Below are 25,556 nucleotides of genomic sequence, written 5' to 3'. Positions count from 1 at the left end.
CTGTTGTTTGAATTACTGAAGACAGCAAGATATTTATAAATTATCTTATAATAAACAACTTACAATAAGAAAACAAACAAAAACGTATTAACCTGGATGGACGTGGAAGACATTATTCTTAGTAAAGCATCACAAGAATGGAGAAGCATGAATCCTATGTACTCAATTTTGATATGAGGACAATTAATGACAATTATGGTTATGGGGGGGGAACAGAAAGAGGGAAAGACGGAGGTGGGCGGGGCCTTGGTGTGTGTCACACTTTATGGGGGCAAGACATGATTGCAAGAGGGACTTTACCTAACAATTGCAATCAGTGTAACCTGGCTTATTGTACCCTCAATGAATCCCCAACAATAAAAAAAAAAAAAAAGAAAACAAACAAAAAAATCCCAAAAGTATCTGAAAGCAAGAATGAATGAATCTTAAAGGACAAGTGCAATTTCAAAGGTGGAAAGAGAGAGAAAATTTCTGATAGTAGAGCAGCATGAGCAAAAGAGTGAAGTGGCTGAAAGGGAGCAAATAGTTTGTTATGGTTAATGTCTTAGATTTATGATGTAAGTAAGTGGCAAGAGATAATGCTGGAATGGAAAGTTAGGACTAGATATTGAAGCTTTTCATATACCAGGCTAAGAACGGTGTACTTTTAGAGAGGTATCAATAGTTCTTAAGAAAGGGAAAAACCTATTCTGTGTTTTAAAAAGATAACGGAGGTAGGAAAGGGGGCTGAGAACATTTAAAAGACTATATGGCTGGACAGTGCCTGTGGCTCAGTGAGTAAGGCGCTGGCCCCATATACAACAGGTGGCAGGTTCAAACCCGGCCCTGTCAAAAAAAAAAAAAAAAAAAAAAAAAAACTGGAAAAAAAAAAAAAAAAGACTATATGGCTGTCCAAATGTGAAGTTATGAGAACTAATAGGGAGGCACTGGCAGAAATAACAATAATCAAACATGCTACATTTAATAACAAAGAATTAATTATATCTTTTGCCTTTTGAAATGTTTTTGAGTTGGGAACTGAGAATATAGGAAAATTTTTTTAATGGTTGAAAATTAAAAAATTTTAAAAGCTAGGGTTAGAATGAAATTTTTTTTGTCCCTTTAGTATGAGAATATGCTTTATCAAATAACTAAGAGGCTGTGGTAGTCTAGATAAAATCAGATTGTACAAACATGCCTTTTTATTCAACAGGAAAGGCTAAATTATTATGGTAGAAAAGAACATTTTGTTTTTGAAATTTTTATTTTATTTTATTTTGAGATAGTCTCAAGCTGTCACCCTTGGTAGAGTGCCATGGCATCATAGCTCACAGCAACTTTGGGCTCAAGTGATCTTCTTGCTTCAGTTTTTCTATTTTCAGTAGAGATGGGGGTCTTGCTTTTTGCTCCAAAACCATGAGCTCAAGCTATCCACCCGCCTCAGCCTCCCAGAATGCTAGGATTACAGGCATGAGCCACCAGGCCCCGCCCCCTCTTCTTGAAATTTTTAATGTGAGAAGAGACATAGACATTGAATGAGGCAATGATTATAAAGCAACGTCTAATATTAGTAAAGTGATGTGTAGCTGGAGATCTAAATGTTTGTAATTTACAGACCAACCACCAGATGGAGAGCTTGTCTTACCACTGAGTATCATGCGCGTTCACAAAGTTTTAAAGAATTATCAAATTTAAACTTCTCAGCATATTTAACATTTATAGAATTAGTTTCAGCTTTCTCAGATAATCAGTGTCTAAGTTTTATAACAGTTGAACAATTTAGTTAGTGCTAAGTTGGAATACCTATTAGTTACATGCAAACAAATTTTATGGACGTGGATGCCTGAGAAAATAGGTTAGAAGATACTATGTTGGACACCGAAATTGAATGTACATGCATATTGAAGTACTATTACTATAGCACAACTTCAAAAATTTTCACTGAGCTCCTATCAATGGTATCTTGTTTCTATAAATATATATGCAATAAATATATTTTTTAGGTTGCTCGAAGGTATTTGGACTTTAATCTTTGTATTATTGAGAACAGGAAATCCAAGAGCATAGTTTAGCAGTCTTCTAACAAGTTTCAGCAGTATACATAAAGTTTGGCTGTCATTTTTCATTTAGTTTTCTTTTATTCTTAATATTTTATATGATAATTATAAATTTCCCTTTTATTATGATTAAAACTAAATGGCTAAAATCATTTTAAAGAATCATATTTTTATGATTTTTATAATATCTTTCCAAAAATTAAGGGATAATTATATGATTAGTAGGAGGCCACATTTAAAGTATTCATCTGGAGTTTATTTAAAAAATTTCTTTAAAGGACATTTGTCAGTTGTAAGGGGAAAAACACCACTTTGGGGACAGATCCTTTCAATTTAGTTACTATATTGAGATGGTTTAGATAGAAACTAATTTGTATTAATGATGAAGGGAGCATATATAAAAGAGTCATTTATTTATTTCCAAATGATAAAGAAATTCCCTTTCACTGATTCAATTTATACTTGTTCTTTTTACACATCTTAATCTGTCATTTAACCCATCTGCAGAGTCTATTTTAATGATTATATTTCTTATATGGAGATGTTATCCTTGGTACTTTTTAATACTGTGTTTTCATCACATTGTTTTCTATTACTTTGTATTTATAGTCTCATCAAGATTCTTCTGTTAACTGTAGTTCTTGGGCATCCTAATACTTGTTGTTGGACAGCTTTTAAGTACCACTGAGTATCACATATTTTACAAAGTTTTAAAGCTAGTGTTATCAAATTTAAACTTCTCAGTCTATTTAACATTGATAGAATGTGGTTTCCATTGCTTTCTCTGATGATTCTCCTTTATGATAGTCCTTTCCTTACGTACTTTGTAATGTTTTATTGTGTGTTCAACTTCAGGTTTTTTTTCTTTTGTTTGTGTGTTGGCTTTTGAGCTGTGGAAATATTTCTACAGAGAGGTTCTGTCGTAATTTAAAATATAAATATACTGTTTTAAACAATCTGAACGGTAATTTCTTTATTTTGAGACAGAGTCTCACTTTGTCACCTGGTAGAGTGCCCTGGCATCATAGCTCACAATAACCTCATACTCTTGGGCTCAAGCAATTCTCTTGCCTCAGCCTTCCCAGTAGCTGGGACTATACAGGAGCCTGCCACAACTCCCAGCTATTTTTAGAGATAGAATCTTACTCTAGCTCAGTCTGGTCTCGAACCTCTAAGCTCAGGCAATCCACCCACCTTGGCCTCCCCAAAGTGCTGGGATTACAGGCATGAGCCACCGTGCTGGGCCTTTAATGGTAATTTCTTGACTTGGAATTCCCTGTATTAAATGCAGGTATAAATTCTGAACCCACTGATGTGCAAAGAGCAAGCTTGCGGTTTCTTTCTGTCATGAGTATCTCTCCTCCCCTAATTTGGGCCTTAGGGGAGAGACAAGTTTTGGCCAGTTCACTAAGCTAGTGAATTAACACCATCTACTCCTCCTTTTTAACTAATAGAAAAAGAGAGCCCTATAAAGTTGAAGAGATTCAGCTCCATCTTTCTATACCATACAAACCTATACCTAGTTCATCACACCAGTGGGTGGTTTGTCCCCCCACCCTTCACACTGGAGTGTTCCCTATCTTCCCTGTGAACTTGCTCATTGAAGTTTTTATTACATGTTGTCTACCATTTCTATGTTATTTGTATAGATAGGGGTCCATCCAAGTTAGCCCAGTCTAATCATCTTGCTGGAAATATTTTCCATTTTACTCTTGTTTGCCCTGCCTGTTCAAAGAAAAAAATTATAAATCTAAGATTCTTATGACTCAAAATTGGCTTTCCTAAAGAGAGCAATGACTAGAAAGAAATAACTGAAGCCATTAAAAGATTTTGTATTTTTCCTTATTGTAGTTAGTAACAGAAAATGCTCTAATAGGTACCTAATGGGAGTTGTCAGATGTGATTATCAAGCAGAAGGAAATATTCACTCAAAACTATAAAGGTCTCAGGCTTTTCATACTAATCTTTTAAGTATGGTATACCATCTAGTCATCTTTAACTTACATTTCGTCAATTAAATACAAGGATTTCTTGAAATTGGCAGTTCTATACTATCAAGCAATGCCTCATTTCATAAATGTTAAGGGAACTTGCTGAGCGGCTTAAATAACTGCTGGGTCAATAAACTGAGTCATTAGCACCTTCTTTAAATAATTGTCTGTTACTGGTTCAACATTTATATAATCTGTCATAATACCTTGGTTTTTTAAGGTACAAAAATTACTGCTATAGGCTTAAAGTGGAGAATATCATGTAAGTAGTGATGTTTTCTCAGTGATAGTTTAACTATACTGTCTGGTACAGAGTGAGTTAAAGCCTGAACACCACAACTAATTACTATGTAATGCTAACCTTAGTTGCTGGTTCATTTTGAGACTCTTTAAAATACGAACTGTGTATTTTACCCCTATGCACTCTTTTAATGATTTGTTTTTTTAGACTGAAATCACTTCCAGCCATCAGTTATACTTTTGGTCTCTACATATGCACTTCTCCAAGTATAAATATTTCTTTTTCCTATTGGTCTGCCAGCCCTGTCAGAGCAAATTTCACTTTAAACTAAATGCTATGATACTTAAAACCTCTTAGATTACTCAGGCTGCTAGTGTGATCTATGACCTTCCAAGAATGACAGCTGAACTTTCCAATTTGCTTATTCTGCTTGGGGAACTAGAAAGCACATGCCAAAAAGGAAAATGTTTCTGATGTTGAACAGAGAGAAGAGTTCTTGTTGGAGGTGGGGCAGGAGACTATTAAGTACCAAAAAATACTAATAAGAAATGAAAAGAAACTAAACATGATGTAAAGTCTAAGACCTCAAACATAATTCAAATATTAATATTAGTACTAAAAACTCTTTAGCTGGACTAACTGGTTAAAATGTGAATAAAGACCATTAGTTACTATAATTTAAGCCCTAACCAGAATCTTAAAATGATAATGCACTATCAAAATGAACAAGTTCAAGAAATGGAATAGAATATAAAATTATAATTAGTATATAAAATTGGGTATTAACAACTCCAAATATTTCTTTATGAAACAAAGAAAAATCTGACATATGAACAAAATGAAAAAAATCTGACATGATATATCAGTCTCCCTTAAATGAAAAATTAGTGTTAAGTTTCTCTTAAAATTCGTCTCTCCAAAATCCTTAAATAAATAATACAGTTCAAGAATATTTTGGTATAGTGTTGAAACGTAACACTTTAACTTACTACCTTTTGTAGGAGGTAGACAAACGTCTGTCTTAAAAAATACCAAAAACCTGGGTGGCACCTGTGGCTCTGTGAGTAGGGTGTCGACCCCATATACCGAGGGTGGTGGGTTCAAACCAGGACCCGGCGAAACTGCAACAAAAAATAGCTGGGTGTTGTGACGGGCCCCTGTGGTCTCAGCTACTGGGGAGGCTGAGGCAAGAGAATAGCCTAAGCCCAGGAGCTGGAGGTTGCTGTGAGCTGTGACAGCATAGCACTCTACCAAGGGCAATAAAGTGAGGCTCTGTCTCTACAAAAAACAAAAAAAACAAAAACCTTATCTTAGATGCTTAAAGTTTTAAATTAACTTCATAGTCCATCTATTCATTTATTTGTCTCAATTTTTTAGGCTAAATGATATACAAATTACATTTGACAAAAATCAATAGTAGTTAATAAGTTAAGACTTTTTGGGCAACTAAATCAAACTAAATAATATTTTTCTAGAATTTAGGGCAAAAGATGAATGATAGGAACTATATTTAGTCTCACTAAAAGTGCATCTTTTAAAATAGCTAAGCAAGAAAGTATGAAAATTTGAATTCTAAATAAATTTATAATTTCCAATATGTAAAAAAAGGGGGGATTCCCTTGCCTTATTAGGATATTTTGAAGTATCTATGTTGGGTAGTACTATTTGAACCTTTCCAGTCATGAATTCAGTAATTTTGGTAATAAATACTGAAGAATATAATATTCAGAAAAATATTGCAGCTAGTGTCCTTAGAGCAGTGGTTCTCAACCTATGGATGATGATACCTTTGGGGGTCGAACAACCCTTTCACAGGGGTCACCTAAATACATCCTACATATCAGATATTTACATTACAATTCATAACAGTAGCAAAATTACAGTTATGAAGTAGCAATGAAAACAATTTCATTGGGGTCACCACAACGTGAGGAACTGTAGTAAAGGGTCGCGGCATTAGGAAGGTTGAGAACACTGTCTTAGAACATTTAGAATCTCAGAATACTGTATAATACGGGACATTTAGCACCTGAACGGGACATTAGAGTAACTCTCTACCTCATAAGCTTTCTTAATCCTTAAGAATACATTTAACTGTTCTATCATGGGCCTATTGAAAAAAAAAGGTAAATTTATTTTTTGCTCAGCTATTAGTTGTAGATTGTCAGATTATTAAGTCTTCTGAGGACGAAACACGGTGTTTTTATATCGTCTTCGAAGAATAGATTTAAGCATTCTTTGGTCACGCACTGCACTTTTTACCAAGCAAAATTCAGCACAGACTGGAATGTAGAAGTAAGTAATTCTAACAAATATTTTTCTGACTTGTACTCTGTTACCACATTTTAAATTAAAATTATTTTCAAAGCAGCATAAGGAAACACTATACCTTTTTATCATTGATATACATGAGCATTGTATATCAGCAAAACTAACTTAAGTACGAAATTATCGATAGGTCATAAATTTTACTCAAATTAGTGAGGTGCAGTGATTTCAAAACCAGAATATCTGAACGGGATTTCTGTCTGTTGACATAACTTGTTTCAGTGTATACCTGTAACTAACTTTGTCATAAATTCTTTCTTTGTTAAATACGAATATGGTTCTCTCTTTTAAAAATCTCTGTGCCTTGAGATTTATTTCCCAAACAGTGTATTCTTACAGAATATATTTTTTATTACTGCTATGACATATGAAAATGATGGATCTTTCCCTAAAAATGGTTAGGAAATTCTGTCTCCCACCATACAATCTAGACAGTCAGGGATACACGATCATACTTGGCATGCTTCTCTCACATGCTTTCTCTCTGTCTTTATGGGGCTCTGACATAAGTCATAGAGATTTATGCCTATACACAGGTATACTAACTGGTGTGGCGCTAAAATAATGCCACAGCTAATCATACCTTCCTTTTACCATTGTGACACTGGACTGCTTGTGTAAATAAGGCTACTCAGGCACAGCCCTTTTGATTCTGTGTCATGACTGACAGGAATGACACACCTTCAGGGATGAAACATACTGGGCAATTGCTTTTTAATCTTATTTTATATTCAGTGAGTTTATTTTAAAAATAGTAAATCAAGGGTAAAGTTTTTAGTTATCTCATGCAAATCATCACTTTCCACATTGTATACATTCCTGTACTCAGGTTTACTGCTAGTGTTGGCTTCTCTTAGAAATGAACACGGGTCATGAAAACGTTTAGGGTAGGATATTTTCATTCTATGACGTTTGCTGTCTTGAGGCTTGTGCCAACCTGACAAGCTGGACAACTAGGAGAATTCTTTAGGGAGACAGAAATGTGTGCCACATTTTTGAGACTGTCTTGGTTTTAGTATTCTAAAATAGCATGTAGGTGTATCTATATTTCAAGAATACAGGGAAGTAACAATTTGATTCAACTAAAAATAACCATGGTGCCTACTTGCTGGCAACCTTCCCCAGAAGTTGGAGTTAAAAAAGTAAGATGCAACTGTAAGACATTGTGATAATTTCTTTTTCCCCATAGTGTTTACAGTGATGAGGTAATTACAATAGTCCAATATTTATAAAGGGCTTGAAACCCAGAAACCTTTAAAAATTCTTTTTTGACCTTGTCTTAAAAAGCTTTTTTGAGCTTTTTGCTTATGTATCGCCTCTTGCCTCAAAGGAGATCTCAGCATAAAGTTTCGATACCTATGTAAATAATAGCTTTAAAGGGTTTCTTGTCTCTATTTGAAAAGATATAATTTTAAGTTACAGTTGCAATTTAAAAATTTACTTGCCTAACTATGTTCATAGAAGCCTCCTCCCATCCTTTCACATTTGAGAGGCTCTAAATTAGTCACTTGATAACTGTCCCAATCTGGATTCGTTTTAAGACTGCCTTGCCTTTTAATTTCTGACAGGCCGATATGAAGGTGCTTTATTTTTGTCTGGAATAACCTGAAATGGAAAGAATTTCTGAAAAAGTAGGATGTATCAAATTTAGATACAATTTTTTATAAAGCTAAACAAAATAGTCTTAAGATATATAAAATACATTATATTACTTGAGGTAGACTACTGACTTAATGTCCACAAAAAAAGAAGATATTTAGGAAATCATTATGTTCCCATTTAAATGTATTCAAAAACTAATTATTTAAGATCTTTAACTTACTCAAAGACACAAGAAAGCATTTCTTGATTGTGCTTCTCTAGTCTGAAATGAGACCATAAAAAATATGCAGCTTTTACTTAAAAATCAACATAGATATATACAAATTTTTCATACAACCATAATTAAGTTCAGTAAGTTAAATAATGTAAGCATAAATAATGTTTGGATAATTACTAATTAAATTTTTCAAATAAAAAGTAGCATTTGAAAATAAATTTTATTATAGACTGCCACACTTATCTCTGAAACAGGCCTCAGTTCTATCTACTATTTGGAGGCATTGAGCTGTTGTGAGATTACCAAGTGATTTGGGCAATTACTGAAAAATTGCCTAAAATTTGTACAGATAAATTCTACAGGATTATAGTCCATAATTAATCCCCTTAACTCCAGACATCCCCATTTTTAAACAACTGTCAATGGAAGTTTATTATCTTAAAAAAAAAAAAAAAGAGAGAAAACCTGGCTGGGCACAGTGTCTTACTCTGGTAACCCTAACACTTTGGGAAGCGGAGGTGGGAGGATTGCTTGAGGCCAGAAGTTTGAGACTGGCGTAAGCAACATAGTGTGATCCTACCTGTACAAAAATTTAAAAACTTAGCCAGGTATGGATGTGTGCACTTGTAGATCCTGTCACTTGAGAGGCTGAAGTAAGAGGATCATATGAGCTCAGGAGTTGGAGGTTACAGTGAGATGTGATGCCTCTGTACTCTCCTTGGCAACACAGTGAGATCCAGTCTCAAAGGTTTTAAAAATTCTTAATAGCTATGATGTCACTGTTAAAACAAGTTCAAACTAAATAAAGCTAAACAAAATAGGCTTAAGATATATAAATGTATATATAAATATATACATATGTAAAAATGAAAGGTCAGTTTTTACACAGGAAAACATTCACCTAGGAGATGAGAGGCATGGAAATATCAACATTTGCATCAAATGCATCAACATTTTACTCCTTGATAAAATGGCTGTCTCTAAACTTCACCATTATTTAAATTACATTTTATAGGACACTGATGTGTTTCTAAAGAGGCTACTATTTGAACTAATCCTTCTAAACTACTTATTTTTAGAATGAAGTAATTAACTCTCGTGAACTATCAGATCATAAAAGCACAATGTTTTATTAAACAGCTCAGGAGGTTCAATTTCATAATAAGGTAATTCTTTATAAAATATTTTGCTGCTTAGCTTAAAGTGCCATAAAATCTGAACTTACTTACTTTTTTCTAAGAAAATTTGCATTATCTAAATTAATTTTTCTGTAAGGAGATACCTAAGGTCAATGCTTTGTAACAAAATAAATTAATAAATGGCAACACTCCAAATAGCATGCTCGTCAAAAAAAATAAGGGAGGGGTTATTATTTAAGGTAATGTGGCATTCTTTAAAGACCATTAAGTCTGTTTTCTCTAACAATTGAGGACATTTCAGAAGTTTAAGATGCTTATTCTATTGGAAATCCACACACATAAATTGTTTTGCTGAAGATGTGGAAATAAAAGTGAGCAGAAATAGGTAAAAGACCATTGCTGTCAAAATACTGACACTGTAATATTAATGCCTTTTATAATTCTTATAAACCTTAAATATTTTCAAAAAAGAAAGCTGAAATAAAGAATAATAAATAGGATGCTTTAACTCATTAAAAAATTACATTTTCACAACTACAACAGGGTATCATATTACCTAACAAATGTAAACATTATAACCTAATTGTTTGTACCCTCACATTACTCTGAAATTTAAAAAAAAAATTACATTTTAATCCTGAAATATAAGCTTTTCAAAGGGGAAATTATTTCTTACTAATCTCTGTACCCCTAGATCTCATGCAAGTGTCTGTCAACTAAAAGGAAATTATAGTGTGAAAAGAAAACATTAAATGGGCATATCTTTATCTTGATTTTATATTTATTTTATGCTCTATGAAGTTAATTTCAATTGTCATCAGAGAAACTAAGTTAAATTCAAAGTATCTTTTGGAAATATCAACAAAAACAACAAAAAAACTCCAACCGCATATATGCTATAGTTATGATTTATTGATTATCAACAGGTAATTAGTTACAACCTGGTAACAGGAAAGAAATAAGATCAAAAAAACACTTTATTCACTTTAAGTGTGGGGTATTATTTGTTGCTACAGAACATGTTATTTGACAATGAAAACTAATACATAAGTTTATAATGTTCTATTTATATCACTATCGTCTAAAGATGCAACTTTAAAAATTCTTAAAAACAAATTCTCAGCTAGGTGTAGTGGCTGGTGCCTGTAATCTCAGTGCTGTAGGAAGCCATGGCAGGAGGACTGCTTGGGGCTAGGAGTTCAAGTCTGAATTGGGCAACATAGTAAGATTCTGTCTTTACAAAAATTAAAAAAAATTAGCTAGATGATGGTGCACACTTGTAGAATCCTAGCTACTTGGGAGGCTAAGGTGGGAGAATTGCTTCAGCCAGGAGTTCAAAGTTACAGGGAGCTATGATCATGCTGATCTAGCCCCTGGGCACCAAAGTGAAATTCTGTTGCTAAAACAAGGAAAAAAAGAAAGAAAATGGAAAAAAAAAAAAAAAAGGGAGCCATTCCTCTATGTACAAGAAAACTGGAAAAAACAAAAATTTATAATTTACAACAAGATTATAATGAAACTGACTACAACTGAAATTATGTGACTTCTAAACACAGATACTTGTCTTTCTCCATGAAAAATTTCTATTCCAACTACAACTACAAGAAAATAATCATTTTGCAATTTTAAATAGTTATCTGCTATTGCTAGTACTCACAGAATTTTAATACTAATCATATCATTTCTGCTTCTGTTATAGTGAACCTACAACTACAATTTTTTTAGGTTAGATGAAATTAGATGGATTATTAATGTGTTTTAACACACTTGTAATATTGGGATATTGTAAAGACTTTCTTTTGGAGATAAAAGAAAATTTTTCTGTGAAAGAATATGCTTATGTTCAGAATAGATGAGCACTTCTCAGTCTCTAATCACTGTATGTATGTATGTATGTGTAGTAGTATAATATAGGTACACTAAGAATGCCTTCACTGGATCTTGATTATAAAGGCAAGCATCTTCATCTACATATAATACAGCAATTCAAAAGACAGTTTTCATCTCATCCAGATTATTAAAAATTTTCTCATGCAGCATTAGGTTCCTACCAACAATTTTATATTTCATATTAGAATCAGTATATATAATACACATATATCTTGATATGTTTAATAAAAGCTAAACATTGTGAATTTGAGAGGATGCTGAAATAGTAAAAATTAAATATAAAATTAAGAAATTATACAAAAAGAGTTTACACTGAAAATAAAACAGCATAGGAAACAGAGTAAGACATATCTCTGAACACTGGCTCTGACCTTTATGACTCATTGAGAACCTACTATGTGCTGGGTTAGACTATGGATACAACTTTGAATAAGATAGTAAAAGTTCTTGCCTTTCTAGAGACTCTATTCTTGTGGAAGAAGGGAGATAGACAAGTGAACAAAGGAGCTACTTTGATAATTTTGTTAGGAAAAGACTTTCTGAGGAAGTAATTTTTGTACTGAGACTTGAGAGATGAGAAGCAGCCAGTTATTAAAAAAGTCAGAAGACAATTCAAGTTAAGTATAAAGGTGATGAGGTGAAAAAGAACCTGGTGAGTGTTTGAAGAAGAGGAAGGAGCCCAGAGTGGGTAGAATTAATAAGCAATTGGAACATTTGTAAGACATGAAGCTGGAGAAGAAGGTGAGTGTCAAATAATGCAGGATTTTATAGAACATGGTGAAGAATTTGTATGTACTTATAGGAGCATGGGAAGCCACTGAAGGCAGATCAGACTTACACTTAAAAAAAAAAATCAGAATGGCTACTATGGAAAACAAATGGAATGCACCAGTAGTATGAATGCATAGAAATTAATTAGGAGGCTCTGGAGTTGTATGGGTGACAGAAGATGGCAGCTTAGACTGGGTACTAACAGTGAAAATGAAAAGAAACAGCCACATTTGAGACATATTCTAGAAATGAAAACAATAGATTGTTTGCACTGGGGACAAAGAAAGAATGAGGAGGAGAAGGGAGGAATCAAGGAAGACTCCAAAGTTTATGGGTTAAATTACCAAGTGGATCGTGGTGACATTTACTAAGATGGGAATATCAGGGAAAGAACCTGTTATATATGAGAAATCTATAAGTTAAGTTTGATAATTTTATGAAATACTCAACTGGAATTTCAAATAGAAAGAAGGAAAAGATGGTGTTCAGAGGAGAAGGCTCAGATAAAAATACAAGCTTACAGGTAGTATTTAAAACCATGAGATCTGGATAAAATCCTATAGATGGTGGGTATAGTTAGAAAAGAGCTTTCCCCCAAATAGGGTATCGGTAGAGAATAGGGATGAGGCCCTAACGTAACCAGCATTTAGAGGTGGGAAAGAGGAGGAATAAGCCAGCAAAGATCATAGAGAAGGGATTAAAAAGGGTTTAGAGGAAAAACAGAAAAATGGGATATCTTAAGAACTAAAAGGTGTGTTTCAAAAACCATAGTCAAATTGTCAGATACAACTGAGAGCTAAAGATGAAAATGGTCTATTGGATTTGGCAGGATGAAGACTACTGGTGATTTTAACAAGGCCAGAGAAGTTGAAGAATAAATGAAAGTCTTTTGGAAATGTTTTTTATAAAAAGAATTGAGAAATGGGCAGTTTGAGGAAGAAAAAGGATTCCAATACTAGTTGGAATGTGATGTGGGGCCAAAGATTAGACTTTACAAATTGTGTTTACATGCTGACGGGAATGATCCACTAGAGGGGAAAAAAAGAGTGACAACATTGAAAGGGCAAGAAGGGACAGAGTCCAGAGTAAAAGTGAACTGATTGGACTTTGAAAAAAGGACATTTCCTTCCTTGTAACAGAGGGAAGAAAGAAAGGTGGGTAAAAATAAGACCTGTTTATGGATTGGGTGGTGGGAAGATAACACTGGACGAGTTGTTTAACTCTAAAAGCTTCAATTTTCTTAATAATACTGTCTCCTTTCCACAGCTGTTGTGAAGATTAAATTAGATAATGGATATAACAAAGAACAATTTCCCTGGCACTCATGGGACATAATGTTTTAATTAAATGCCATCAGCATTATTAGTCAACTCATCTCAGATTGTACACAAATTTGAAAGCATTCAGAGACTATCATTCAAATTAGAATAAAAATTAAGTCTGTAGAGCAATGAAGCCTGCATTATTGTGTCTATTCCTTTTCAGTAATTTCATTTAAAACTAGTAGAAGGATCATGTTCCAAAAACATAAACTCTTTTGAGAAGTTGTACTTGTTTGAGATTTATGCTTTTTTAAAAAAAACAAAAACTAAAAAGAACCCAATGTTTACTTCATGCTGAAGTCTTCTGTGGACTTTCAAGTACAGACTTCTGAACAGATTTAAAGTTGGAGAAAAATAAAGACACAAACCACAGAACAGGCCACCAAATAGTGTAAAATTGTATTTTTCCCTGTACCTTTTTACATACAAGCTAAGATGCTACAGCTTTAAATAGATACAGATAAGTTTATTTGAAAACAATTATAAGAGCAGAAGCTACATTTTTAGAGTTCAACATTCCTACATCATAGTAATACCTTCTGAAAAGGCCTAGTGAGGCGAGTGCTGCACCTCCCTCTCTTTTAAAAATTTTAAAACAAAAAGATGGTGACTTTACATCTTTTATATTAACCTGGATGAAGTTAAAACACATTCTTCTCAGTAAAGTATTACAAGACTGGAAAAGCAAATATCCAATGTACTTAATAATGATATGAAGCCAGTAGACTATCTAATTTATGCCCACATAGGAGAAAAGCTCAATTCAAGTTGCGGGGAGGAGGAACTAGGAAGGGAGGAAGAAGGGAGACGGGGGATTCGTGTGCTCCACTTAATGGGCACAATGTAGGGGTGCATGGCCCACCTTTTGGGTGTGGGACACAACTACAAAAAGGACTTTACCTAACAAATTCAAATATTGTGATCTGGTTATTTATACCCTCAATTAACCTGAAAAAATAAACTTTTTTAAAAACACTCCCTTTGGGGCAGCACCTGTGGCTCAAAGGAGTAGGGCGCTGGCCCCATATGCCACAGGTGTGGGTTCAAACCCAGCCCCCGCCAAAAACTGCAACCCCCCACCCCCAAAACCCACTCCCTCTACTCTTCTTTTTTACTGGGGTAACTAACTACTAACACTTTCTCAAAATGGATTCTCTATTTTATGAGGAGCTCTGACTTTATTGTCCCCAATTTAGAAATATTCTTCAGAGTTCATCATAGCTGTGTAAATCAATGAATATTAGACAGTGCTGATTTATCTTAACATTTTTATTTTTATGAGAATGGAAATCATTTATTCTATGTAAGCAGATGGCTAGAACTGTAGTTGTGACTTAATGGTAAAAAACTAGAAGGTTATTTCTTTTATATTTTTTAATATTTCATTTTTCTATATGTAGATACAATCCATATAAACATATAATAAATTATATTTATCACTGCCTATCACCCAAAATGTCCTACAAAGAGTAGATTTTTTGACAAATAAGTTGCTAAGTTCCAGATGCCAATCACAAAAATATGGCAGTAGAAAAAAAGTTGAAAGGTCTAAGTAAAAATAAGTTTTACATATATTAACTGAATCAAATAATGGCTCAACTAAGAAGTTTTATTATAACAAAAAAGAAAATGAATGTTTGTACTTCATTATGAAGATGCATTTAATAATATATACAATTCAGCTTGCTTAAATGAGATGTTAAAATTCCAATGATTATACAACAGATATTTATAAAATATTTCCTTTATGTGTAAGGACCCATTTGTTGTAGTGATTCCATGGATATTGGTAACAATATTATAGGAGCTCAAGTTTTTTGAAATCCTTGATATTTCCTTAACCTGGTATCTTCTCTGTAATCAAATGTGAAAAATAAGGCTCTGATTCATTAGATTAAACTCATTAAATACCAATTTATGTTCAAACTAAACCATGCAAAATAACCAAAGAAATAACAAACCAGTTTATTTTAATTTAGGAGAAGGAAAGGTTTGGTCTTTCAAATGCATTAAAAATCTTAATGGTAGTACCTGTGACTTAAGCCAGCCTTTTCATGCTCCACCTCATAACACACCTTCTTTTAGTTTATTCTAAATCCTTCTTCTAGTTTTGTTTAGCCTACAGTCACTACTTGATAAAGTAGGTTGCTTGAAAAGGAAAAAAGCCCAATAAAATGGATTACAAAGACAACAAGATTAAACTGATTGCAGTGTTTTCATACATTGTAGCTGAAATTCTGCAAATACGCAGTTGGCTGTGGTTTGGCATTTAACAGCATGCGATCAGTAAGGAGGAAATTTTATTCTCATTAACTGTTGCAGATTTACAGCAGTGAAAAAGGGCTGTGTAACCTGAGATGTGACAGTACAGAAAGATCAAAGTCAAGGACTGGAAACTAAATAAACCCTCTGGCTACTTCCTGCAAGGAAAATTCACTCTGGCAATGTAAAACAGAGCCCAGTTAAAAACTACTCTCAGTTTTATGAGCTGTCATAGCGGCTCAAGTGGTTTGGACCAGCCAAGTTTAGAACATTATATTTCCTTGTTTTTGTCTTAGATACTTCTGTAAGCAGTTTTATATAGACTACTTCCCCCTCCCTTTAAAAAAGAAAAAAACACACACACACAACAGCCACCCCCTCCCCCTTTTTAAACCAGCAGGTAGCCACGGAACTTACTGAGGCATTTGTACATTCTTCTCTCATTTACTACAGCTTAATATTTTTTCTTAGATTTATTTGGCAATGTAAATTTACTTTAATAATTCATCTACAATTTGTATAATTTCTGTTCAAAATAAGAGAAAATCAGCTTACAGATCCTGCGGTGCTTATATCTAAGTGGTGAGCTATTTGGAATAGTGTATCTATAAGGACTATGGGCAATATGGAGATTAGGACAATTACCTAACATTACAATTAAAAAGCCATAGATTCTTGGTTTTAGCTGTTTTTTTTTTTAAACAAATATTTAAGAGAAAACATCTAGTTTAATATTTTTTCATATAAGAAAATGTTAATGATTTTTCATAAATATTCAAGGCACCTTTTACAATTAATTAAAACATACAGGGGCTAGAATAAATCAAACTTAAATTGGGGAATATCCCTGATTTAAGGAATAAACTCAATATTATTAAATCCAGATTTAAAAGAAATAAAAGATGACATAGTTTCTCCTATTTTTGTGGAGGGGGTAGTGGTGCTTATCATCCAACTGCATACAATTTTGTTATTCTCATTAGAATATGAATAAGAAAACCTTTAGAATGGTAATTTGCATTCTATTCCTTTTTTAAAAAACCCTCATGTTTCTTTCTTTCTTTCTTTCTTTTTTGAAAATAAAGGCATTTTCTTGGCCAAATAAGTTATAAGAGCAGGTATCTTTGCTTCAAGATTTTCCATTTAAATGCATAACTAACTTTTTATCTGTATAGGCAATAAAAATGTAATCAGTACATGTAAAAATGCATGAAAATTAACACTAGATAATCACTCTTAAATGGACATGATATAATGAACGTCTCAGTCACAACTGGATTAACTCCCATATCATTTCTTGTAGGACAAAGCTATACTATAATTTATGGTAACTTTTTTTTTTTTTTTTTGGAGACAGTCTCAAGCTGTCGCCGTGGGTAGAGTGCTCTGGTGTCATAGCTCACAGCAACCTCCAACTCTTGGGCTCAAGTGATCCTCTTGCCTTAGTTTTTCTATTTTTTAGTAGAGACAGGGTCTCGCTTTTGCTTAGGCTGGTCTCGAACTCGTGAGCTCAAGCTATCCATCCACCAGCCTCAGCCTTCCAGAGTGCTAGGATTTTAGGCGTGAGCCATCATGCCCAGACAACTTTTTTTTAATGGCAACAGTTTTAAAGGATCCAGTCATATTCTGATTACTTTTTTATTTATAGACTCAGTTATGTTGAAATTCTTCTCCTAAATGAAAGTCCTATTAAAGTGACAATAAATTTTGATTCTTTAGGCTTTATATACAGCTTTTATACAGGCATCCAAAAACTGTTCAGATTAGCAGATTGAAATTAACACTACTTTGATGAAGTAATTCTGTCACCAAATTCTTCTCTTGCTTCTAAATTTCCAAAAGAAAGCCAGTCACTTAAAATATTTATCTAAGTCAGGACTATAATTTCTCTAGGATAAAATATCTTCCTAGGGATTCTATGCCTTGATTTTTGGCTTGTATTTCTATATTTCAGTAAAGTTTACAATTTGCTAATGCTGATGTGTGATAATCTAATAAAAATTGGCCTTAAAGGTTATAGGCCCAATTTACTAATAAAATCTAATTGAATTCTCCTTGGGAAATGCAAATCATTAGTGTGCAAATAGTGGAACTGAATTTCCTTGCCTTTTCAATACTAGAAATTGTCTACACAAAAAGTCTAAACAAATTAGAGAAATAAGACTAACATAATAAGCCCATGAGGATTTGTTTACAGGTATTATTTTTAAAATAATACCATCGTGTGTGCAAAAATTTACATTGGTTACTCAAATTATTTGCTGAGGTATTTACCCTTCTAGACTGAGATTATCCAACTCAATTCATTCCCATTTTTTAAACAACTAGATTTAATCTGTAGAGAATTTAGCAAAACTAAACTACTTAAAAGTTAAAGGTAGTGAGCTAATTACTTAATGTGTTAATAAGCCCTTAGCAGTTTGCCCTCAAGCAAATGTGAAGCACCAGATTTGCAGTAAACCATGCATTAAAGCAAAATAGGTAAACATGTTGTGATGTACAACAAAACCTACATTATCTTACTCTAAATTTTACTAACATGTACTCTAAGATTTTTAAAACATAGTTCACTCATAGACTAACGTATCTTCTTGTCACCTAGAGGCAATAATGGTGTAATACTAAGTGATTACTCTTACCAAGCTTAAAAGGCTTTACCATTAGCTACCTGGTTTTAAGCTAAGTTCACTCATAGACTAACGTATCTTCTTGTCACCTAGAGGCAATAATGGTGTAATACTAAGTGATTACTCTTACCAAGCTTAAAAGGCTTTACCATTAGCTACCTGGTTTTAAGCTAGTCCTTCAGATATCTCTGATTTGTAATTTCCATGTGGTTAAAATAGAGACAGTACTATCCTGTATCCCGCACACACTTGCTGATGATCAATTGAAATACATTAAGATATAAGTGCAAGTTATTATTCTTAAATAAATAAATGCAAGTTATTATTCTTAAGATTTAGATTTAAACCCCCACTTAAACATTTTATTCTTTGAAACTTTTAGAACACTCCCAAGACAGTTCATCTTCTTAAATAAAAAAGTAAATGGTAGAACTGGTATAAGAATATTCAGAAACAAAAGTGAGACTTCATGTAAAAATTGTTGTAGAGCAAGTCTTATAGTGTAAAAAAAAAAAAAAAAAATGCAGTTTTTGGCCAGTGCTGGGTTTGAACCCGCCACCTCCAGCATCTATAGGGCCAGCGCCCTATTCCTTGTAGCCACAGGCGCTGCCCTAGTGTAAAAATTTTTTATTTGCAGTGATTTGATTTTCTCATCAGAACTGTGATGTTATCTAGTTATTGCCACTCTTTTTTTTTTTTTTTTAATGTAATGGCTTTATTTATTTATTATTTTTGGCTGGGGCTGGGTTTGAACCCACCACCTCCGTCATATGGGGCAGGTGCCCTACTCCTTTGAGCCACAGGTGCCGCCCTTATTGCCACTCTTGTTCTCCTGTTTCTACCATCCTACAAGCTTAAGAGTAAAATGAGAACTTCTGACTTAAGGTAAAATTTTACTTGTCGTATAGTATTATTTCTTATGGTTTTATTCATTTTAAGACAATTTACCATACATTTCTCTTTTATTAATACTGATAAAGGTGGGAGAATTTAAAATTATTTCTATTGGTCATATGTATGTATGACATTTATTATTGGCCTTGAAATAGATGTTTACATATATTAAAATCATGTCATTTGGATAAGTGAATATAATTTATAATAAAAATTTGCAAAGATCTGAAGAATGTGTTTATTCCATAGATAAGTGTACCTCACTGTATTCAGTGTGCTTTCTTTGACACACAGTAACTAATGAGCCTTTATTTTTATCTCTCATTATTTTGTAAGGATAAATCCTTAGAAATAAAGTTAAAGAAAGAAAACAATTTATGGCTTTTATTCAATATTACGAGATGCCTTTCATAAAGATTTTATTAATTAAAATTCTCCCAAAGATGATGAAGAATATGTCTTTGCTCTAATGTGTGGTTATCAGTATTAAAAAATCTTTGGAACTAATAGGTGAAAATGATATTTGGCTGTTTTATCCCATAACCACTGTATATCTAGAAAAATTACCAATTCAGGAGATTTTTAAAAAAGGCTTCTTAAAGCATTTTCTCTGCTGAAAGTGGTGAGAAAAGAAATCATAAATAACAAAAAGGTATAATCTTTGGCCAAAATTTAATAATATACTAAATGAAGCAGTATTTTACTTAATAAGTTTTTAAAAAAAGATTTTATAAGTATCTACCAATTAATTTACTTCTTACAATGCTGAACAAATGGTTGGTCTCAGTGTCTATGAAAGAAAATGTTTTGGGGAGTTTCTTTTTGCCTTTTTTGATCCTTCCATATAATTTCTTTCCTTCTGCCATGTAACAAAGGGCTGTTAAAACTAAAATTACTAGAACAAATGAAAGTTTGGATTGTCAATTAAAAATTGATAAAAGACTTATCAAAGAAGAGATTCTGTAGGAATATTTATTTTCTTCTCAGTATAAAAGAATTCCTTGTTTGGCCAAAATTAAATATTATAAAATGGGTACCAATTTGAATTCTCTTTTGAACAGCTCCTTCCCTCCCCCGCCAACCAGTTTTGAGGCTGGGTTTGAACCCACCACCTCAGTCATATGGGGCTGACACATATGAATAGCTCCTTTAAATAAACTTGTAATATGTAGTTCTAGTAATAGTATGTACTTCTATGAACACTATATAATGCTTTTTAGACAGAGAATATGTAATTTTGAGGTTGCTTTTCTTAAGTGCAAACACTGAGTTAAAGTAAATAGCTGAGTATTATTAAGGTGGTCTCACAGCTAAAGATATAAGTCTAATCTGTACATATAGAATTCTAGACTTAGGAAGAATCATACATTTAAAAATTTGGATAAAAGAATTATTTCTTATATTTTAAATAAATAATTTGTTTTATTCAATATGACTTTTTAAAGTGCAACTAACATTTCAACTGTGATTTAATGTTTGTAAAAAACACAGATCATAGCTGGCCATTGTGGCGGGTGCCTGTTATCCCAGCTACTTGGGAGGCTGAGGCAAGGGAACTGCTTAAGCCCGAAAGTTTGAGGTTGCTGTGAGCTGTGATGCCACAGCACTCTACCAGGGGTGACAGTGAGACTGTCTCAAAAAAAAAAAAAAAAAAAGAATACATATAATATATATAATATACATAAAAGTTAATACTAAAAGTATTCTAAGCCAGAAAAACAAGGCAGGCTGTAACACACACATAAAAAATCAAAGTGTAAGAAATCAGATGGCTTAGATAATACACACACCTAGTTCATCTTGGACCCCAGTGAAATGGTCAGTAAATGACATCACTTTGTGCCAACCACAAAGAAGAACTCCAGGCTCTCTGAAAAAATATTTTTCAAAGCCCCAAGGAAACCTAAGCAGTCCCTGCAATTTTTTCCCCCAGTTTATGAAAATTGGATTCCTATAAAAGAAAAATGGACCATTTTTACGGCAACAAAAACTGATTTGTAAAAGCTGGAAGCAGTTTAAAAATACTCTTAACATGAGGTTCTTGTTAGTCTTGAAAAGTAAAAGTTATAATAAAAAAACAGTCCAAAAATATGGTGTGGATATATGGTATAGAACAGGAAAAAAAGTTGGTCTTGCTCCTATTATTTTTAATTAGCTTCAATAGCAAGTTCCACTTTACTTTCTAACACCAGTACAGATTTCAAGAGGGGAAGATTTACATTTGACGAACTGGGATTGGCAACTCTACAGCTGATGCCTTAAAGCCCTAATGCATTTTGCATTAGCTCTAAATGTCGGGAAATCCTGGCGCCAAGAGGTTCAAACCGATAGTGACACATGTCTAAAACCCAGGATTCGCTGTCCAACTGCCAGTATCTATTTTATCAAACATCCAGTCTCTCTTGTAGATGGGATAGATGAGTTTAACAGTTTTCACTGTTTCCAATTAAACTGCCTTGCTACATTACAAACATCCAGGCATTCAGATTAAGAAGGACTCCCTGACTTGGATTTTAAGAAAAATACCAATTTAAGCTGTTTAAACATTTGTCTAAATCCGGCTTAGTTTCTCAGATTTTTAACACATTTGTCTACTACTAAACTTTGTCATTTTAGCAATAAGTGGAGAATTTTTCTTCAAACAATTAAAAACCCTTCTTGTCATATGATTGAGCAATTTATTCTTTACCTTACAGGAACCTGAGATCATCTATTTCACGTCCACTCAAACTGAAATGTTAATCAACAAAACCAAAGAGCCCTAAGAGCCTGCTGAAGAGTATAGCACTGTCAGTACTTGGCACTGTCATATTTTCTTTCATGTTTCATCCAACATCCTATTTTTCCTCAAATCATTAAAAACAACGGTAATGATAAGAGTTTACCTTTTACACACTAATCTTTTATTACTCTTTTTCCGGATACTTTGACAGTGCTTATTTATCAAAGACATTTGATAAAGAAGCAGGTAAAGAATTTGTAAGTCACCTGGACCATTTTCCTAATTTCAGGAAAAAATCTCCTCCAAATAGATAATTTCCTCTTCTTACAGATATTCAGAGAATAAGTTTTTTCAATAATTAAAATTCAAGTAAGGTATTTTTCTTTCATGGTTAACCTAGATTCTCCACCTTGTACATTAAGTCTGCTTATTCTCATCTCCACGGTAAAGATGAAGAATAGGAGCTCAACAACTTCTATTTAATGACCTTGCATTTCCTGACAATATTTTTATTTTGCTTAAAATCAATTAAAATGGATTCCAACAATAGTATTTTGAGCCAATATTATTTAATCTAAAGAGATTTAAATTCAGCTAATGGATGTCAGAAGCTAAAAGGTAAACACTAATTTAAAATTTCACATCTGGGACATCATGCAGCAAAATATCATTCTAAAATATGTGAATGGTTATTTAATAATTTAAAATACTTAAATCTCTGAAGAATTAAAAAATGTGCCAGAAGGTTTGTTACTGTCAAAGAAAAGCACAGAAGTCTTATTAAGAGGAGAATCCTAACCAACTAAAAATGATTGAATAAAAGCAAAAAAGTAAATTATTCCAGAGTAAGTCAATAAAACAGAATGTAGAAAAGAACAATTTTGGCTAGACTGTATTACTCTGTGTGTATCTCTGCGGACACAATTTAGAGTCCCTATTCATTTGATCTAATACCTACAAAAAATTAAGGACATTCATTGTCAATTATTTCTTTTAAGGAAATTGATATAGTTAATGATTTAAGGCCTGGAAAATAACAAAAGACAAGAAATAAAAGATTTAACTTTCTCAGTGGAAGTTCTTTTTAAAAGGCAAAACAATTCTCAAATAAAAATGATTGTAATAAATAAGTATATCTTTCTTTTGATTTGAAAAATCATCTACAGCAAGTTTTATTAATTTATCCTTTAAGTCAACATTACTGAAGTTTAAGGAGATACTTGAATATTTTAACCCTTGAAAAGGAACTAAAGGTACAAAGATAAAAAGAGTTTCTCAAAACCATTTAAAAAAGCTTATTAACAGCAGAACTGAGGAATAAAATCCTGAAATCTTTGGACCAAGTAAATAACTTAGTCATAGAATAGATCTATCTTTCAAAACATCTTTATTGTTTTATAAAGTGCCCGTTTTTGAAATCCAGATACAAGATTTTGCTGAATTGGGCAAAAAAGATTACTTTGGACATTCAGTTTTAGTGAAATATTTAGTTTTTTAAAAGTCACATGGTTACATTAAAAAAATAAAAGCTAGTGTTTTTTCTTAATGCATGATTTGCAGCAGTCTGCCTGCTCTAGATTGGCAGTATCTGCAGCAGGAGATACAAAAATAATGTTTTTGCTCATGGTGAAACGTAAATGGTAGAATAATTCATTTCATAAATAGTGTAAGCAAAATTCTTTGATATAAAAATTAGGATCACATAACTAAACCATTTCTTCCTTTTCCCATATGTTGCAGAAAACATTTTTACGGTGGTTGTCACATGACACAGTGTAATATTTGTGATGATTAAACAGAGGCTCTACTTAAATAATAATTGAAATATAATTATTACTGGATTAAAATAACTCTATACAAGTCATCAATAAGTGTTACAGTATATTGGTCATAATTGTATTGTTCATTAGAAAAATACATGAATACATCTCCCAAATAGAAAATAGCTTATTCTAACAAAAAGTAGAATTTTAGAAGAGGACATTAAATCAATAATTTAAAGAAAAAGTAAATAGGCTGAAGGGAAAATAAGACTATATTTATTCACTAGACTGGCTTAATGTGAAATTTTAACAGTCAGCCTAATTAAAATATTATACTCATAGGAATGATACAAAGAGAAATAATATTATTTATACTTTCTGGCAAGATTTTAAAAAATGTATTACATCATAAAGCTGGATATATTGTGGAGAACTTTATTACAATTATAGAACAATGCTGAAAGATATTTTTTTCCTTAAATATTTTACTTGAATGCCATCTAGGGAAGAAAAATCTTCAATTTAATCAAAGCATCAAGTTTTTAAAACAGTGATGTCTGAATAATTGTTAAAATACATATCTTGTGTTTTCATTCTATATTTTATTGGCTTTAGAGAGGATTCAGGAAATAATCTGTGCTCATTAATATGGCAAAAGCATTGTCTGTCTCAACATATAGTTTATATTTTCCAAAATAAGGAAGCATATTTTTTCAGATATATGATTCTCCATATTGTTTCACATAGAAAATGTGACTTCCTAGGTTAATTTAAAATCAAACATATTCTTGAAAAGATTAAGGTTCCCCCCCCATTCATGAAAAAGATAGGGAAATGGGGAGAGTATTTTAGCTTTTCAAAAGCAAAGGAAATACTATACATTACATTTTTCTTGGAAGATAGTTTACCTGCCAGGAAATGAATGCTGTCCAACTACATCTCCATTTTGAAGGTGATAATCATTAAAGAAATCTGGACTTATGGCTCCTTCAGAGGCAATTAATCCATCTAGAAAGAAAGAAAATGGTAACTTGTGAAATACATTTGGAGGAAATAAAAAGGAAACTACTCTAGCATACAACACAGTAAGAAAATAACCTGTATATTTATTTAATTTAGAAAGAAAAATGTTAGCATGACATGTTGTTCTCTCTGGAAGTATGAACAGAAGACCATAAGTATTTATAAGTGTTTTGTTCCTGGTAATTCAAAATTAAGTATCTTCTATGTACCTAGTACCGTCCTACTACAGAAATGAGTAAGAGTTTCTGCCTTTAAGGGGCTTGCGATCTTCAGAAGAAAGGCACGGAAAAAGATAAGAAGGAAAGGCAAGGTAGGGAGGGACAGATAAGGACGGTCCAGGCTAAGGAAATAGCATGAATAAAGGCAAGAGGGCTCTAAATAGCATGGTGTTGGTAAAATGCATACTTTAGTATATTTCACATTTTATTCCCAGTTTCATTAATGTAGAATAATTAGGGAGTTAGATATATCAGACAAGTGAATTTATGAAAAATGCTTGAGAATTAAGTGCCAAATATTAAAACATACACTAATATTAGAAATCATCACATATTTTATACTCCCTATGTTCTTAAAAGTGCATACTACATATAACTTAAATATTCCTTTATGGCTCAAATCCTCTTATAAATATTAATTATTATACAGTCCTTTGGTTTATCAGATATCTGTGATAACCTGTACTAAATGGTTCTACATTACTATCCTTTTTGAGTTCTTTTTCTTTG

The 25,556-nt window shown here is 32.7% G+C and overlaps 1 protein-coding gene across 5 annotated transcripts in view; it reads right to left on the bottom strand.

Annotated features, from left to right (window-relative positions):
• Positions 1-25,556, bottom strand: part of KIFAP3 (kinesin associated protein 3) — a 157,231-nt gene that overhangs the window by 7,540 nt on the left and 124,135 nt on the right. For 2 of the 5 annotated variants that reach the window (XM_053606013.1, XM_053606016.1), the window contains exons 19-20: positions 24,714-24,813; positions 8,419-8,460 (exon numbers count right to left, since the gene is read on the bottom strand). In XM_053606013.1, coding sequence (XP_053461988.1) covers positions 8,419-8,460; positions 24,714-24,813 — 142 coding nt within the window. Of the gene's footprint in view, positions 1-413; positions 826-8,418; positions 8,461-24,713; positions 24,814-25,556 lie in introns of those variants that run through there. The other 3 variants (XM_053606014.1, XM_053606017.1, XM_053606015.1) reach the window with 2 other exon arrangements.

The sequence above is a fragment of the Nycticebus coucang genome, chromosome 10 (genome assembly GCF_027406575.1).
Source record: "Nycticebus coucang isolate mNycCou1 chromosome 10, mNycCou1.pri, whole genome shotgun sequence".
NCBI lineage: Eukaryota > Metazoa > Chordata > Mammalia > Primates > Lorisidae > Nycticebus > Nycticebus coucang.
The sequence above is the reverse complement of the archived record's forward strand: the minus strand, read 5'-3'. Positions and strand labels throughout refer to the sequence as shown.